Source organism: Dromiciops gliroides, chromosome 2 (assembly GCF_019393635.1).
Source record: "Dromiciops gliroides isolate mDroGli1 chromosome 2, mDroGli1.pri, whole genome shotgun sequence".
Classification (NCBI taxonomy): domain Eukaryota; kingdom Metazoa; phylum Chordata; class Mammalia; order Microbiotheria; family Microbiotheriidae; genus Dromiciops; species Dromiciops gliroides.
Genome location: NC_057862.1, coordinates 63,664,372 through 63,679,809, shown reverse-complemented (window position 1 = coordinate 63,679,809; position 15,438 = coordinate 63,664,372). Strand labels below are relative to the sequence as shown.

At 40.2% G+C, this 15,438-nt stretch overlaps 1 protein-coding gene across 2 annotated transcripts in view; it reads left to right on the top strand.

Annotated features, from left to right (window-relative positions):
* The window catches only part of LOC122738015 (rap1 GTPase-GDP dissociation stimulator 1-like), an 84,160-nt gene that overhangs the window by 52,460 nt on the left and 16,262 nt on the right, over nucleotides 1–15,438 (top strand). Inside the window, exons 5-9 of one of the 2 annotated variants that reach the window (XM_043980058.1) lie at nucleotides 884–1,009; nucleotides 5,595–5,723; nucleotides 9,219–9,344; nucleotides 10,283–10,426; nucleotides 13,485–13,616. In XM_043980058.1, coding sequence (XP_043835993.1) covers nucleotides 884–1,009; nucleotides 5,595–5,723; nucleotides 9,219–9,344; nucleotides 10,283–10,426; nucleotides 13,485–13,616 — 657 coding nt within the window. The remainder of the gene's footprint in view (nucleotides 1–883; nucleotides 1,010–5,594; nucleotides 5,724–9,218; nucleotides 9,345–10,282; nucleotides 10,427–13,484; nucleotides 13,617–15,438) is intronic. The other variant, XM_043980059.1, reaches the window with a different exon arrangement.

Genomic DNA, 15,438 nt, shown 5'->3' with positions numbered 1-15,438 from the left:
CACTCCACAGCTTAGCTTCTAGAGACTTTGCCAGCGTTCTCAATGGCACTCATCCATCTGTCTATGTATACTCAAGCCACTGGACCCTATATGCCATTTCTGCAGCTGGTTTGGGCAAAATTATAACATCAGAAGAATTTGTCTTTCATGCCTTCGGCCTCTCATTTCTCTTGGAATCAGAATGCCCTGTCTTTTTCCTTTTTCTATACCACCCTTTCTTCCCTCATTCCCTTCCCCAACTCAAGTGACCCTATCAAATTTCCTGCCCCTCCTTCTTCCTAGCAACTAACACCTGCTCACCAGAGTGAGTATTTGGGGCGTCAAAAGATTTTGGACAGAATGGTTCCTTAGAACCTCAGAATGATTGATCATCTTTGCCCACACTTTGCAGGGAGGGGACTGCCTGCTGTGAGATTTGGAGCTACTTATGACACTGGGCAGTCTATCAATAAAATTAATAGTGACATAATGAAAAATAACCAGAACCAGTATATAAACCCATGAAGCACACACCACTACTGAAGGCAAACCTATTCCACTCTTGAATGCCCAAAGCTATAATTTCTCCATGTATTTTCCTTTACCCCAAAGCCCAACTCTAACCTTCCTTACACACACACACACACACACACACACACACACACACACACACACACACACACACACATACCTTTCCCATGGAATTAATTTTTAACCAAATTTCACCTTGAAATATTATTTGGGCTCCCCTTGCTCAGTATGTTTTACCCTGAACTCCTGGGCTTGACCTTCCCTTCTTCCCACAGTCCATAAAACCTACCAATCCATTAAGTATATTCTATTTTATAACCAGCTCCTTTGTTTTCCATGTACCATCCTTCACCTTGTCTCCCTGTCACTGCAGAGGAGCTAAAGCAGCCCTGTATTGATGCTGGCCTGGTGTCTGCCCTGCTGCCTCATCTGGAAAGCTCTGACCAAGATCTGCTGCTTCACGCTGGTAGGGCCATTGGGCGCATCTGTTATGGAAACAGTAAGTACAAAGTTTGGCAAGGGAAAACTCCTTCCCTCTAAGCTGCTGCTGGGCCTCCATCTCCAGTGCCATGTGGAGAGCTGTCTGCCACTTGGGAGTGAGCTCAGCCCCTGACAGGTGGCATTTGACAGCAGCCAGACGGATGTCAGACTGGAAGGAGAACAATAGCCTCAGGTCACTTGGGGAATGTGGTTCATTGCATCCAAATCACTGACCTAACTTTGGTTTGCCAAACCTGGCCTACCTTTTAGCAGCTGGTCCTTTGGAAGGAAGAGCTATTTGTGAACATTTTTTCATATTTATACAGTATTTGATATTTACAAAGAGCTTTCTCTCATTGCCAACAGAAGGATGGCTGGCAGTAAGAAAGTGCCCTCTGACTTTAGATAAAAATAGAGCTATTGAGCAAAAATGGGCTGTATTTGTACACCAGATGATAAATGTTGAGTGTCTGTCCTTGAGGACTGTGTCCCCATGCACTGAAAGAAAAATATGGGAGTTCCGTATCCCAGAAGGGGCTGAGGAGCTTTTTGTTCTTGAATAGCACTGGCATCAGAATAAGAGAGGGCTCAAGGTTATGGGCAAAAGTCTCTAGCTAACTAAAGAGAGTCATAAAAGAGACGACCTGTGTACCTGTTTATGCCTCTTCAACTAGGCATACTGGCACATTTATACACCATCGGTGGAGCTGTAACGTGGTCCAGTCATTCTGGAAAACAAGTATGGATCTAGGTACCAAAAGTTACTTTACTATACATGCTCTTTGACTCAGCAATACTAATACTAAGCCTGTACTCAAAAAAAGATCAAAGAAATAAGAAAAAGATCCATATGTACAAAAACATAGTAGTTCTTATATTGGTAAAGAACTAGATACTCAAGGGGGAGAGGAGAAAGGGTGTCTGTCAAACGAGGAATATTGAACAAATTATGGTATATGGACACAATGGAATACCTTTATGTAGTGAGAAATTATGAAAAGAAACAGTTTCAGAGAAACTGGGGAAAATTGTATGAACTAATGCAAAGTACAGTAAGTAGAACCAGGAGAAACTTTTTATAACATCGTAAAAGTGAACAATTTGTAAAACTTAAGAACTCTGCAGAATGAAAAACACATTATTAGACGGGTGTGGTCAACATGGGAATTTGTTTTGCTTAGTTATGCATATTTGTTACAAGGGTCTTTTTGTCATTTTCCCCATTTTTTAAAGTGTGTGGGGGGAAGTTATGAAGGAAAAAATAAATATTTGATAATTGAAAAAAAGTAATTCACAATATAAACATCAACTAGGCATACTGATATGGTGGGTAACTCCAAACAGGGAAGCCATGAGATACCTTAGAGCTTGGGAATGGCACTTCATTGGCAAAGGAGTTTTTGTCTTACCACAATGTCTGAACTGGGGCAGCTAGGTGGCGCAGTGGATAAAGCACTGGCCCTGGATTCAGGAGTACCTGAGTTCAAATCCGGCCTCAGACACTTAACACTTAATAGCTGTGTTACCCTGGGCAAGTCACTTAACCCCAATTGCCTCACAAAAAAAACCCAAAAACAACAACAACAACAAAAAAAACCCCAATGTCTGAACTATCACATCACCACAGAATTTCAGAGATGAAAAGGACCTCAGTGACCATCTAGTTGTACATTTTCCTGAACAAGAATTCTTTCTCTAGTATTCCTGTAAAAATGGGCATCCAGCCTCTACTTGAAGAGCTCAGGAGCCCACCACCTCCCATGGCAGCACATTATACTTTGTGATCATTCTCATTCTTTTTGGCATTTTTTCCCCTGTACATTGAGCCTGAAATTTTCCTCTTGTTCCTAGTTTTTTCTCTGGGCCTATCCTAAAAGGTCTGATTTTCCTTTTATGTTTAACAACCTTTCAAAGACTTGAACAGATCGATCCTGTCATATTCCAAACACACCACCACTCCCCATACCAACTCTTCTGCCTCTGACCACTCTCAAATCAAGAAATTTTCAAGACCCTTTTGGCTTCTAAGATCCTATCACTCTAAATGGCCACAACTTTTCCACTGGAAGTAGTTCTGTTCACATCAGTTCAGAAAAGACAATCCTTAGGTCTAGGAATGAATTAATTAAATCAATACACATACATAATCAGCAGAGTTGTCTCTGCCTGTGGTAGTTGGTCCACAGATTAGAGGCTAAGCTGAAATTCTTGACCAGCTAATATACAATAGCATGTCTTCTTTAATATAAGAAGAGCCAAACACCTTCTATGAAAGAGTATTGATCTGAATCCTTAAAATATATTAGGTGAGGCCATTTGACTCTCTTTTTTTTCTAATCCTCTTTATTCGAGTACTATGTCTCTTTCTCTTCAAAGATCCACATGAATGACCCTCCATGATACCATTTCACAAACATTAGAATCAGCTAAAGGACCACATTCTGCATGATACCTTTCCTCGTCCATCTCCCTATCCCCACTACCAGTTTTTTGTGCCTTCCCCCCAAGGTTATTTTGTATTTGATTTGTATATGTCTTATATGTAACTATTTGTAGATATATTGTCTTCCCCCTTAAAATATAAGCTCACTAGAAGCAATGCATCCAAAATTAGAAGGGATGCAGAAGGCTAGGAAACAATTTTTATGGCCAATACTTCTGATAAAGGTCTCATTTCTAAAATATATAGGGAACTAAATCAAATTTATAAGAATCCAAGTCATTCCCCAATTGAGAAATGATCAAAGGATATAAACAGGCAGTTTTCTGATGAAGAAATCAAAGCTATCTATTCCTATATGAAAAAATGCTCTAAATCACTATTGATTAGAGAGATGCAAATTAAAACAACTCTGAGGTACCACCTGACACCTATCAGATTGGCTAATATGACAAAAAAGGAAAATTATAAATGTAGGAGAAACTGTGGAAAAATTGGACCACTAATGCATTGTTGGTGGAGCTGTGAACTGATCCAACCATTCTGGAGAGCAGTTTGGAATTATGCCCAAAGAGCTATAAAGCTGTGCATACCCTTTGACCCAGCAATACCACTTTTGGGTCTTTTCCCCAAGAGATCATGGAAAAGGGAAAAGGACCCACATGTACAAAAATATTTATAGCTGCTCTTTTTGTGGTGGCAAGGAATTGGAAATTGAGGGGATGCCCATCAATTGGGGAATGGCTGAACAAGTTGTGGTATATGAATGTAATGGAAACTATTGTGCTGTATGAAACGATGAGCAGGAGGAGTTCAGAGAAACCTGGAAGGATTTGCATGAACTGATGAGGAGTGAGATGAGCAGAACCAGGAGAACATTGTACACAGTATCATCAACATTATGTGTTGATCAACTGTGATAGACTAGACTCTTCTCACCAATCCAATGGTACAAGAAAGTTCCAAAGGACTCAAGATGGAAAAGGCTCTCCAAATCGAGAAAAAAGGGAAAAAAAGAAATTGTGGAATATGGATGCTGATGGGACTATACTATTTCTTTTGTTTTTGGTGCTATTGTTTTTCTTCTTTGAGGTTTTTCCTTTTTGCTCTGATTCTTCTCGTATAATATGACTAATGCAGAAATATGTTTAATGTTATTATATATGTATATGTATATATGTGTATATACATACATATACATATACATATACACACACATATATATACATATATATATATATATATATATATATATATATATATATATATAAAACCTATATCAGATTGCCTGCTGTCTAGGGGGGGAGGAGGAAGGGGAGGGAGGGAGAAAAATTGGAAATTGGAAATCTTATCTAAACAAATGTTGATAACTAAAATAAATAAATAAATATTTTTTAAAAAGAATAGAAGCTCACTAAGGACAGGGACTCTTTTGCTTTTGTCTTTACATCCTCAGCTCTTAGTACAGATCCTGGCATAGTTACCAATGATTATTCATGAATTAGCATTATGATGTGCTAAGTGGTCCACCCTATGTACAAAAGCCATAACCCTTGAGGTTTTGACTGATTCCTGACGAAACAAAACAAGCAACCTAGAGGAAGCCTTTATTATCTTTGCCCATCCACATCCCAATCCTTTTTTTCCTTTTCCTGGAAAATTGTCAGATGCCAACAAGGAGCAGAGCTGAATTCATTTTAAGGGACAGGGAAATCTGTCCTGTTCCTGATGACACTAAGTCTTTCCCAATAACACTACTGAGCCCATATCAGTGCATCCCTTAATGCCTAGAACTACAAAATGGAGAAGGGTTTCACAGCTCAAAGGCTACTACTATGAGAATTCCCATAGAATCACTGTAGACAGATTGTTGGGGTTATAAGAGGGTTTACATTGGCAGTCTATCGTGGTTTGTAGTCCAAGTATGGAATTCACAGGTAGCATACATGTTTGTTCCTTGAGACTAGGGATTATTTAATTCTTTGTAGTTCTATCTCCAGCATCTAGAACAATGCCTGGAACATTGTAAGTGCTTAATAAATAACTGATGATCAACTGTCAGCAGAGGCTTTTGGGATAAGAAGTGAGTTTTGGCAGAATGTAGATTTCTGTCCAAATACAAATGCCATTTTTTACAAACTTATTTTATAATTGTGTCTTCCAGAGGAACTTCAGGAGGAATTAGTCAAGGCTGGTGTAATCTCCTTGCTGGTCAAGATCCTATCTGATTTTCCAGAAAGTGAACCACTTGTGCGGGTGGACCTGTTGGCCCTGTGCAATTTGGCAGACCTGGGTAAGGGGGTGAGGCTCTTCCCACTCTAGGGTCAGAACTGGCCCCTATCCCCCCTCCTCCACGGGATTTTATATTTGTTCCTAGGGGTAATAAGGAACCACCGAGACTTATTGAATTGGGAGATACTACTGTTAGACCTGAGCTTTTAGAAAGATCAGTTTGACAGCTGAATGGAGGATGGATGGGAACGGGGAGAGATGAGGCAGAAAGACCAATGAGATCATTTTAATAGACCAAGCATGAGGTGACGAGGACCTATACCATGATTGCGGCAGTTTCAGAGGAAAGAAAGGGGCATATTGGATGGATGTTAGGAAGGTAGAAATGGAAAGACTTGGAAACTGATTGGATATAGGTGCTGACAGGGAGTTAAGGAATCAAGGATGACAAATTGCAAACTTGAGTGACTAGGAAGACTGTGGTACCCTCAACAGTAATAAGGAAGTTGGGAAGAGGGGAAGGCTTGAGGGAGAAAGAGAATTAGTTCAATTTTGGACAAATGGGTTAAAATGTCTAAAGAAATCCAGTTGAAGGTGTTCAATAGGCAGTTGGAGATGGGATACTGAAGGTCAGAAGAAAGGTTAGGGCTGGACAAATAGATTTGAGAATCATCTACATAGAGAAAATAATTGAATCCATGGGAGCTGATGATATCATTAGGTAAAATAGTACAAAGGGAGAAGAGAGGAGGGCCCAGGATAGAACTTTAAGGATAGCTATGGTTATAGGCACAATCTGGATGAAGATCCAGCAAAGGATACTTACTGAAAGGGAATGGTCAGATATGTAGAAGGAGAATCAGGAGACAGCAACATCACCAAAACCTTGAGTGAAGTATCAAGAAGAGGGTTATTGACATTGTCCAAGGCTGCAGAGAGGTGAAGAATGATGATGACCGGGAAAAGACCATTAGATTTGGCACTTAAGAGATCATCAGTTGAATGATGAGTTTGGAAGTCAAACTGCAAAGACTTACGAAGACAGTGAGAGGAAAGGAAGTGGATGCATAGATTTTAGATGGCCTTCTCAGGGAGATTAACCATGAAAGGGGGAAAGATATAGGACAATAGCTACCTGTTACAAATGAATGGGAGGAAGATTTTTCAAGGATGGGAGAAATATGAATATATTTGAAGGCAGTAGAGAAGCAGCTGGTACAAAGAGAGAAACCAAAGATAAATGAGGGAAGTGGGAATAATAGAGAGCACAGTCTTCTGGAGAAGATGGGATGGAATGTGATCATTTGTGCATATAGAAGAATTTACCTTGGAAAGAAAAAGGGCTACCTCTTCCTGTAAAAGAGAGGAGAAAGAGGATATAGTTGCAGAAAGTATCTGAGTGGTATGAGATGAGAAGGGAGAAAAGACACTTCTCAGAAAATGGCCTCATTTTTTTTTCAGTAAAATATGAGCAAAGTTCTGAGCTAAGAGGTCAGAGAGGAGGTGGAACCGTGGGAGACTTGAAGAGATTTGAAAAAGAAGCTGTGGTAAATAGGATACTTAATTGACCAGAGAGATGTAAGAGGATTGCTTTGCCATGGCGAGGGCCCGTTTGAGTTTATGAAACATACATTGGTAACGGATCCACTTAGCTCAATTTTTTTTGTTCTTTTTGGGTTGTGGTTTTGTTTTGTTTTTTGTGGGGCAATGAGGGCTAAGTGACTTGTTCAGGGTCACACAGCTAGTAAGTGTCAAGTGTCTGAGGCCAGATTTGAACTCAGGTCCTCCTGAATCCAGGGCCGGTGCTTTATTCACAGTACCACCTAGCTGCCCCACTTAGCTCAATTTCATGATTTCTGTCATCTTTGTTCAGCAACATGACCAGAAGAAAATATTGTGGGAATAATCCAAGGCTGAGGTTTTGTAGGACAATATCAGAATACTTGAGAGAAGAAGACAGTAAAAAGCTGAATTGATTCACAAAGGAGTCAAGATGGAGAAGGGAAGAGAATGTAGCCATTGTAGGGTTAGGGTTAGAGGATACAAGGCAGAGAGTGGAATGATAAGAGATTGTGATCCAACAAAGGAATATCAGAGTTTGAACATGGAAGCGCCTGAAATGCAGTGGAATGGCTACCCAAGGAGGCTGCCAGGCAAAGCAACAAATAGAAGAATTTTTCACCATCTATGATATTGACTATTGGAAGAATCAAATTTTCTTTGTAAAATATGCTAGTTGATTTATCACAAAATAAATATATGGAATATATGGAATTCTTCTGGTATTAAAATGTACTTTATGGGGGCAGCTAGGTGGTGCAGTGGATAGAGCACTGGCCCTGGATTCAGGAGTATCTGAGTTGAAATCCGGCCTCAGACACTTGACACTTACTAGCTGTGTGACCCTGGGCAAGTCACTTAACCCCCATTGCCCCGCAAAAAAAAAAATAATAATTAAAAAAAATGAAATGTACTTTATGGGGAAGGGGAAAATGCATCTGTGACTTCATGATATAGGGAACTTTCAAATGAAAAAAATGTACTTTATCAAAGCATGTTTATGCCTTCTATTCAATTTTTATAGTCTTAAAGGCAATAGTTTGAAGCTACACTATAGTCTGTGAGGTAGAGTCATGGATAGAGTATTGGATATGGATTCAGGAAGACAAGTTCAAAGTCAGCTTCAGACACTTTTTAGCTGTGTGAAACTGGGCAACTCATTTCATCTCTGTAAAATAAGGGTGATAATAATAGCACAGAACTCATAGGGTAGTTGTAAGGATAAAGTGAGGTAATGTTGATAAAGCACTTTGCAAACCTTAAAGTTTGATGTTAATGCTAGTTATTAATAATATTATTGTTATTATTATCAGGCTTCCTAGAACATTGAGAGGTTAAATGACTTTCCTAGGATTACACAGCCAGAATGTGTCAGAAGCAGGATTAGAACCCAAGTCTTCCTGCCTTTGAGGCCAGCTCTCTACCATCATGCCAACTGCCTCTCTTGTATATTTATAAAACATAATACTTAAAGTGATTCCCTTGTAAGTATGGCTCTCCGGATGGGGAAAGGGAGAGATGTATCTGGAAATAAATGTTACATAAAAACAAAAGATATAAACAAAAATAAGATGACTTCTATGTATCATTTGTCACATAGACTTTTCTTTCTTTCTTTCTTTTTTATTTTGTGGGGCAATGAGGGTTAAGTGACTTGCCCAGGGTCACACAGCTAGTAAGTGTCAAGTGTCTGAGGCTAGATTTGAACTCAGGTCCTCCTGAATCCAGGGCCGGTACTCTATCCACTGCACCATCTAGTTGCCCCTACATAGACTTTTATTATGCTCTAGGTAGCTCCCCATATTGCTTAACCCTAGTTAAACCTCTGGGATGTAGCATAATGTCTTCTTCAGAAATAGACTTCTGGGCTAGAGGAATCATGGGGAGCCCAGTTCTGACCTTCTAATGTTTTGGCCTTATCAGGATGTGGTTCATATCCATGGTTCATTGAAAATATGCCCACTAGTTACAGGATCTCTCAATTTTCTCCCCCCAGATACAGCTAAGGAGGCCCTCAGCAAGACCAAAGCAGCAGAGGAGCTGGTGAGGCAGCTAAGGAGGGCTGAGAACCAGGAAAGACTGGAGATTGTCACTGAGATCCTTCAGCTGTTGGCAGAGAATGGTGAGGCCCAGAGTAACCATGTAAGGCCATGACTGCCTCTTTTAGAGAAGGGCTACAGAGCCCAGGAGTGTAAATGTTCCCAACATCAATGAGGAATACTCAAGAGAGGACTACTGATGAGACATTGGGATACCACTATATTTATAAGACACCAAAACAAAAATGTTCTGTCCAAGCAGTTGCCTAAACTTAGCCCACATCTTATATGTTCCTTTTTTTTTTCATGTTGAACTCTGTATTATCTTAAAGGAGGGCTCCTTAACCTGTCTTGGGGCATCGACCTAATTAGCCATCTAGGGAAGCCTATGGACCGCTTCCCATAATAATGTTTTCAAATGTGTAAAATAAAATACCTAGGATTAAAAAGAAAACAATTTATATTGAAATACAATGATCAAAAAAGAAATTTTAAGTTCAGAAACTCACTATCCAGACCCTAGCTTCTTAAACTGTGGTTCACAATTCCTTATAGGGTCATGTAACTGAACATGGGGGTCATGGGAAACTTGGTAACAATAAAAGGTTATGTATGCCTATTTTTTATACCTATATACCTGGGGTCACGTGAAAATTTCTTTGGTAAAAAGGGTCACGTGTGGAAAAAGTTTAAGAAGCCCTGGTCTAGGGTATCAAGTTATGTTAAGTATACTACATTTTAAGCCAGTACTTCTATGTGGGAAGAAAGAAGTGATACTGGCCTTTGAAGGAGGAGGATAGACCCCAAAAAGGAGTTCACAGAAATCTCTTGGGCAACCATTCCTTTGGCATTTCACTGGCTTTGTTCCCAGTTGTCTCCATTATCTGCTAACCAGCGGAGAGGTCTTCTGGATGCCTGAATCCTCCCAATTCTATCTCTTTCCTCTGCCCTCTACTCTCTCCCTTTCCTCCCCACCCTTGCCCCCAAATAAAACCTTGCAAACCTTGCATGCCCTTGGCAGATTCCCTGAAAGTGCAGCTGGTGGAAGCAGATGTGCAGAGCGCCCTTGTGGAGATACTGCAGAGGGTCCAGGACAGCTCAGAGGTGGAGGCTGCAGCCATCCTGAAGACCATCTCAGACCTTGTCATCTCTCTACTCCTGGGAGGTAAGGCAAGGGGCCAGATGCAGGCTTGCAGGAGGCATAGGAGCCCAGGGTTCCACTGCACATCCTCCCCACCCCCAGCCAGGGAGCTGGGAGAAGCCATCTGCTGATGGCACACATGTCGCTTTGTAAACTCTGCTCTGTTTCTGGGTCAGATTCCACTCTGGGGAATCTGCAGATTATTTCTCCCCTTATATACATTCAAAAAAAATAGTGTTCATAAGGTTCCCACTGCCCGGCTCTTCTCAAGTTTGACCCAAACTAGCTGCTTTAGGCAGGGACAGCCTCCAAAAGACCTCCCCTGTACCCCCTCCCATTGTCTTCCCACTCAGAGGGGAGCGTGAAGCCTGAAATTCCACAATATTTATTCCTGTAAATTCAGCATTATTCTCTCCATGGCCCATTCCCTTCTCCAGGCTCCCTCCCTCCAAAACAAAACAACCATTTTAACTCATATCTCAGTGTGAACAAACTTCTTAGATCCCTTACTTCCCTAACAGGAGAGACTTGGAATCTGGGAGAAATTCAAGAAAGGTGAAGGGGGAAGGGATGAACAAAATCTTCTATGATTTCATAGTTTTGCCAAAGGGCATCTTGGATAGCTTCAACATCTCCTCTAACCCTGATCTTCCCCCAGAAGGAAATAAAGAATGAATCTTCGGGGCAGCTAGGTGGTGCAGTGGATAGAGCACCAGCCCTGGAGTCAGGAGTACCTGAGTTCAAATCCGACCTCAGACACTTAACACTTACCAGCTGTGTGACCCTGGGCAAGTCACTTAACCCCAATTGCCTCACTAAAAAAAAAAAAAAAGAATGAATCTTACTTACATTGTCCTAGGGATGGTTCAAGATTTGTTGTATTCAAATCCAGTTCCATGGAAAGGAAAAAAAATAGTTCATTATCCTTGGATCCACAAGTTTCTTACCTTCTGCAAAAGCATTTTAGGATGGGAATGGGGAGTCTCCTCATCTGGATGAGGCCTAGATAAAGTCACCACTGGACTTGGAACAGACAGGGCAGCAACAACAGCAAGGGATAAAACCCTTATGGGCTTGTCTCTACAGCCCCATGACAAAAACCTTCCCCTATTTGTTTAGGTATTGTTTATCTACTAAAGCAAATAATCTGACTTCCACAGAAAGTGGACAATAAGTAGTGTGATTCAAGCAACCATTGGGGTCGAGAGATCTAGATTATAGTCCTGACTTCAGACATTGATTTACAATGTGACTTTGGGCAGGTCTCTTTTTATCTCTGATCCTAAGCTTTCTCATCTGTAAAACGGGGGCATAGGAGAGGAGTGCACTAAATGACCCCTAAGCACCCCTTCAGCTCTGACATTCCATGGCTCTAACATCCCTTGCCCAGCCCCCAACATTTTGAAGCTATGACCTCACTGGGATGCTTTTCTTTCCAACTTCCCTTGTCCTAGGAGGGAGGATGCTAATTTCTTGGTTATATAAAATCCTTCCACTTTTGCTCATTATTTACTACCTTTGAGAGAAATGATTATTTCTTTTATATATTAATAAACAATAATTGAATTAGGACTAAAGGTTTTTCCACTTCATCATCCAGAAATCAACCATTGTGGGAAATCTTGGACAAGACTTACCCAGCCAGGAAGGCTAAGATCTAATCAAAGAGTGTAAAGAAATTCTAAGTTTAGGTGAATGGGTGGATTCTTGCTCATTGTGTTTACTCAGGCCCGGGGAAAATAGAGATTCTCCCTTTTGGAGAGGGCGAGATAGATATCGTAAGTCTCTTTAACCAAGACTGGGTACTCAGTGTCATGTGCCCCAAGGCCTTCACTGGAATCAGCCCACCTCTCATTATTATATTCATTCTCTCATTACTTGTTAACCAATCAGAGTTGATTTCCACCCTCATGTGCAACCCCTTTTCAAAAGACAGTATACTTATCTAAGGTTCAACAGGCTTGGTCTTTTTGTTCTCTGAAGAGAACAATGAGCCTATTTTGTTGACTGATTTCTAGATGAAGTTATTAAAACTTATTTACCCAGAAACTCTGTTTCTCAGAAATTTTCAATTATCATACCTTCCAGCATCTCATTCATCTTAATAACACTAATAAATTCATCTCATGTTTGTATAGTACTTTCTACTCTTGAAAGTATCCATGATCTCTTTGATCTTCACAACATCTGTAAACGAGGATGAGCAGATATTATTATGCCCATTTGATAGATGCAGAAATGGAGACCTAGAGAAGTAATATGACTTACCCAGGCATCAGGTAAATTTGTGTCAGACCTAGGATTAAATCCCCTATCTCCTGGCTCCCTAGTCAGAGTTCTTTCCGCCAGATTAGTGTTTAGCAAACACACAGACCTCTATTAATGTCTAACAGATTTTTACCTTATCTAAGGTAAAGAAATGCTTGATAGAGAACTAAGATACTTCATTGGGTCCACAATTTAGTACTGATAATCTTCCTCTGGGTTGTTAAATGAGAGAAAGCAATATGAATTTGTTTTGTATGACTATATATATTGTAATAGACTTTGTTCTGTTTGCCTTCTCAATGTATTGAGGGAGAGAGAAAAATAAGGAAGAAAATATGGAACTGAAAATTAAATTAATTTTTAAAAAGAAAAAAATGAATGAGAAGCAGTAAATAAACTAAGAATCCTGATGAAGACTTAGGGGCAATAGTTGAAAATTTGTTGTGATATTTTATTCATTGAAATTATCATCACTTTACACAAAATAGTTATTAAGCAGTTGTTTCAATGTTCAATAGTAAGTTTATACTATATCAATTAGTATAAATGGATGGATTTTTTTAAAGGAAGCAAGCAGATGGGAAGTTGAGATACTGATAGGCAGTTTGTGGGTACAGTGATGGACAAGGGAGAAAAGTCCTATCCCTTAAAATGAACTCTGTTCCCCCTCCCCTTGCCACCCCCTTTCAGTTTGGAAACTCAGATCACGTGAGACCAGGCCCATCCCCGACTCTAGGACCTTCCAGCCTGTGAGCAGACACTGCTGGCTACAGCTCCTACATCCCCTTCTTTCTGTCACCTCTTCCCTTTACAGATGAGTCTATGCAGAAACTGTTTGCTAATGGAACTGGCCTTGTCTATCAGAGGATCAGCAGCTGGCTTATGTCCCAGAATGCCCAGATGCAGCTGACTGGTGCCCTGGCTGTTGCCAACTTTGCCAGGAATGGTAAGGCTGCTCAAAGACTCCTGCCCTATGGGATCCAAGAAAGAGAGATCATAAGCTCATAAACATTTCTTGAGGGCCTACTAAGTGTCTGGAACTGCACTGGTAACTAGGAATGCAAATACAAAAGTGAGACTGCTCTCTTGGAGCATGCATTCTATTAGAAGGATATATGTTCAAAGGTTGGTTAGTTTACATAAGATATATTTTAATGTATTTTTATTTTTTAAAAAAATTCTAATTACATGTAAAGGTTTTTTTCAATATTAATTTTTGTAAGATTTTGAGTTCCAAATTTTTCTCCCACCCTCCCTTCCCTCTTCCCTCTTAAAGCCAGCAAGCAATCTGATATAGGTTATATATTACAATCATGTTAAACATATTTCTACATTAGTCATGTTGTAAGAGAAGAATCAGAACAAAAGGGGAAAAAGCAAGAAAGAATAAACAACAACAAAAAAGCAACAACAAGAGGCAGCTGGGTGGCACAGTGGATAAAGCACCGGCCCTGGATTCAGTAGGACCTGAGTTCAAATTTGGCCTCAGACACTTGACACTTACTAGCTGTGTGACCTTGGGCAACCCTCATTGCCTTGCCCCCCACCTCTCAAAAAAAAAGTGAAAATAGCATGCTTCAATCTACATTCAGACTCCATTGTTCTTTTTCTGAATGTGGAGAACATTTTCTATCATGAGTCTTTTGGCATTGTCTTGGATCATTGTATTTCTGAGAAGAGTTAAGTCTATCACAGTTGATGATCACACAATGTTGTCCATACTATTTACAATGTTTTCTTGGTTCTGCTCATTTCATTCAGCATCAATTCATGTCAGTCCATGTTTTGCTTTTTTCTGAAAACAATCTGCTTTCATAAGAGATATATCTTTAAAAACAAGTAGTGATTGGGGCAGAGTACCAATGGCCTTTTGAAGGAGATGGCCTTTGAGTTGAGCCTTGGAGTGAGCTGGAGTTTGCAAGAGGCAGAGGTGAGAAGGGAGAGGATTGCAGGCACGGGGGACAGCCTGTCCAATGGCAGCTAAGGCAAACAGTGGTTAAGTAACTTGCCCAGGGTCACACAGCTAATAAGTTTCTGAGTCCCAGAGCTATACACTGCACCAAATGCCAAACAGATTCTCATATCTGATCCTAGAGCCAGTGATAATTCTTGAGCAGAAAAGTGACATGGCAGACCTGTAGTTTAGGAATATTTACTTAGTACCTGTGACAGAGTAAGGAGCCAAAGATGACTGAGCTGGGAGAGACCTTTTGAGGTCCAACTCAATCTTCCCATTATACAGAAGAAAAAATTGAGGTCCATGGTAAGTAGGGGGTGGGGGATAAGGGTAGGAGATGAGGCTATAGTTATAGAAGTAAGGAGATAGCCAGGAAGTGACTAGAGAATTAGAAGAAAGCCTGAAAGAATTAGAAAATCTGAAAAAAAAAAAAAAACCAGTATCCCTAAGAGGAGAATGGAATGGGTCTGAGGTTAAAGGACCTTGGTCCCCTGTCATGAAACCCTGACAATATCTCCTTACTAAACTATAAGCTTCATGAGGGTGGAGACATCTAGTTTTCCTATCTCTCCCAACACTTAGCACTACATGCTATGTCTAGAAAAGGGGAGAAGTTAATAAAAATTTGTTGAATTAGACTGTTGTGTCTGACAGGGAGGAAAAAAATGAAGTAAACTCATTATCCCCTCCTACAAGGAAGCCTTTTCCAAGCCCTCTTCATTCTAGTGCCTCCTCTCTCAATAATTTCCTACTTATCCTATATATATATATATATATAATATAATAGATAGATAGATAGCTTGTTTGTACA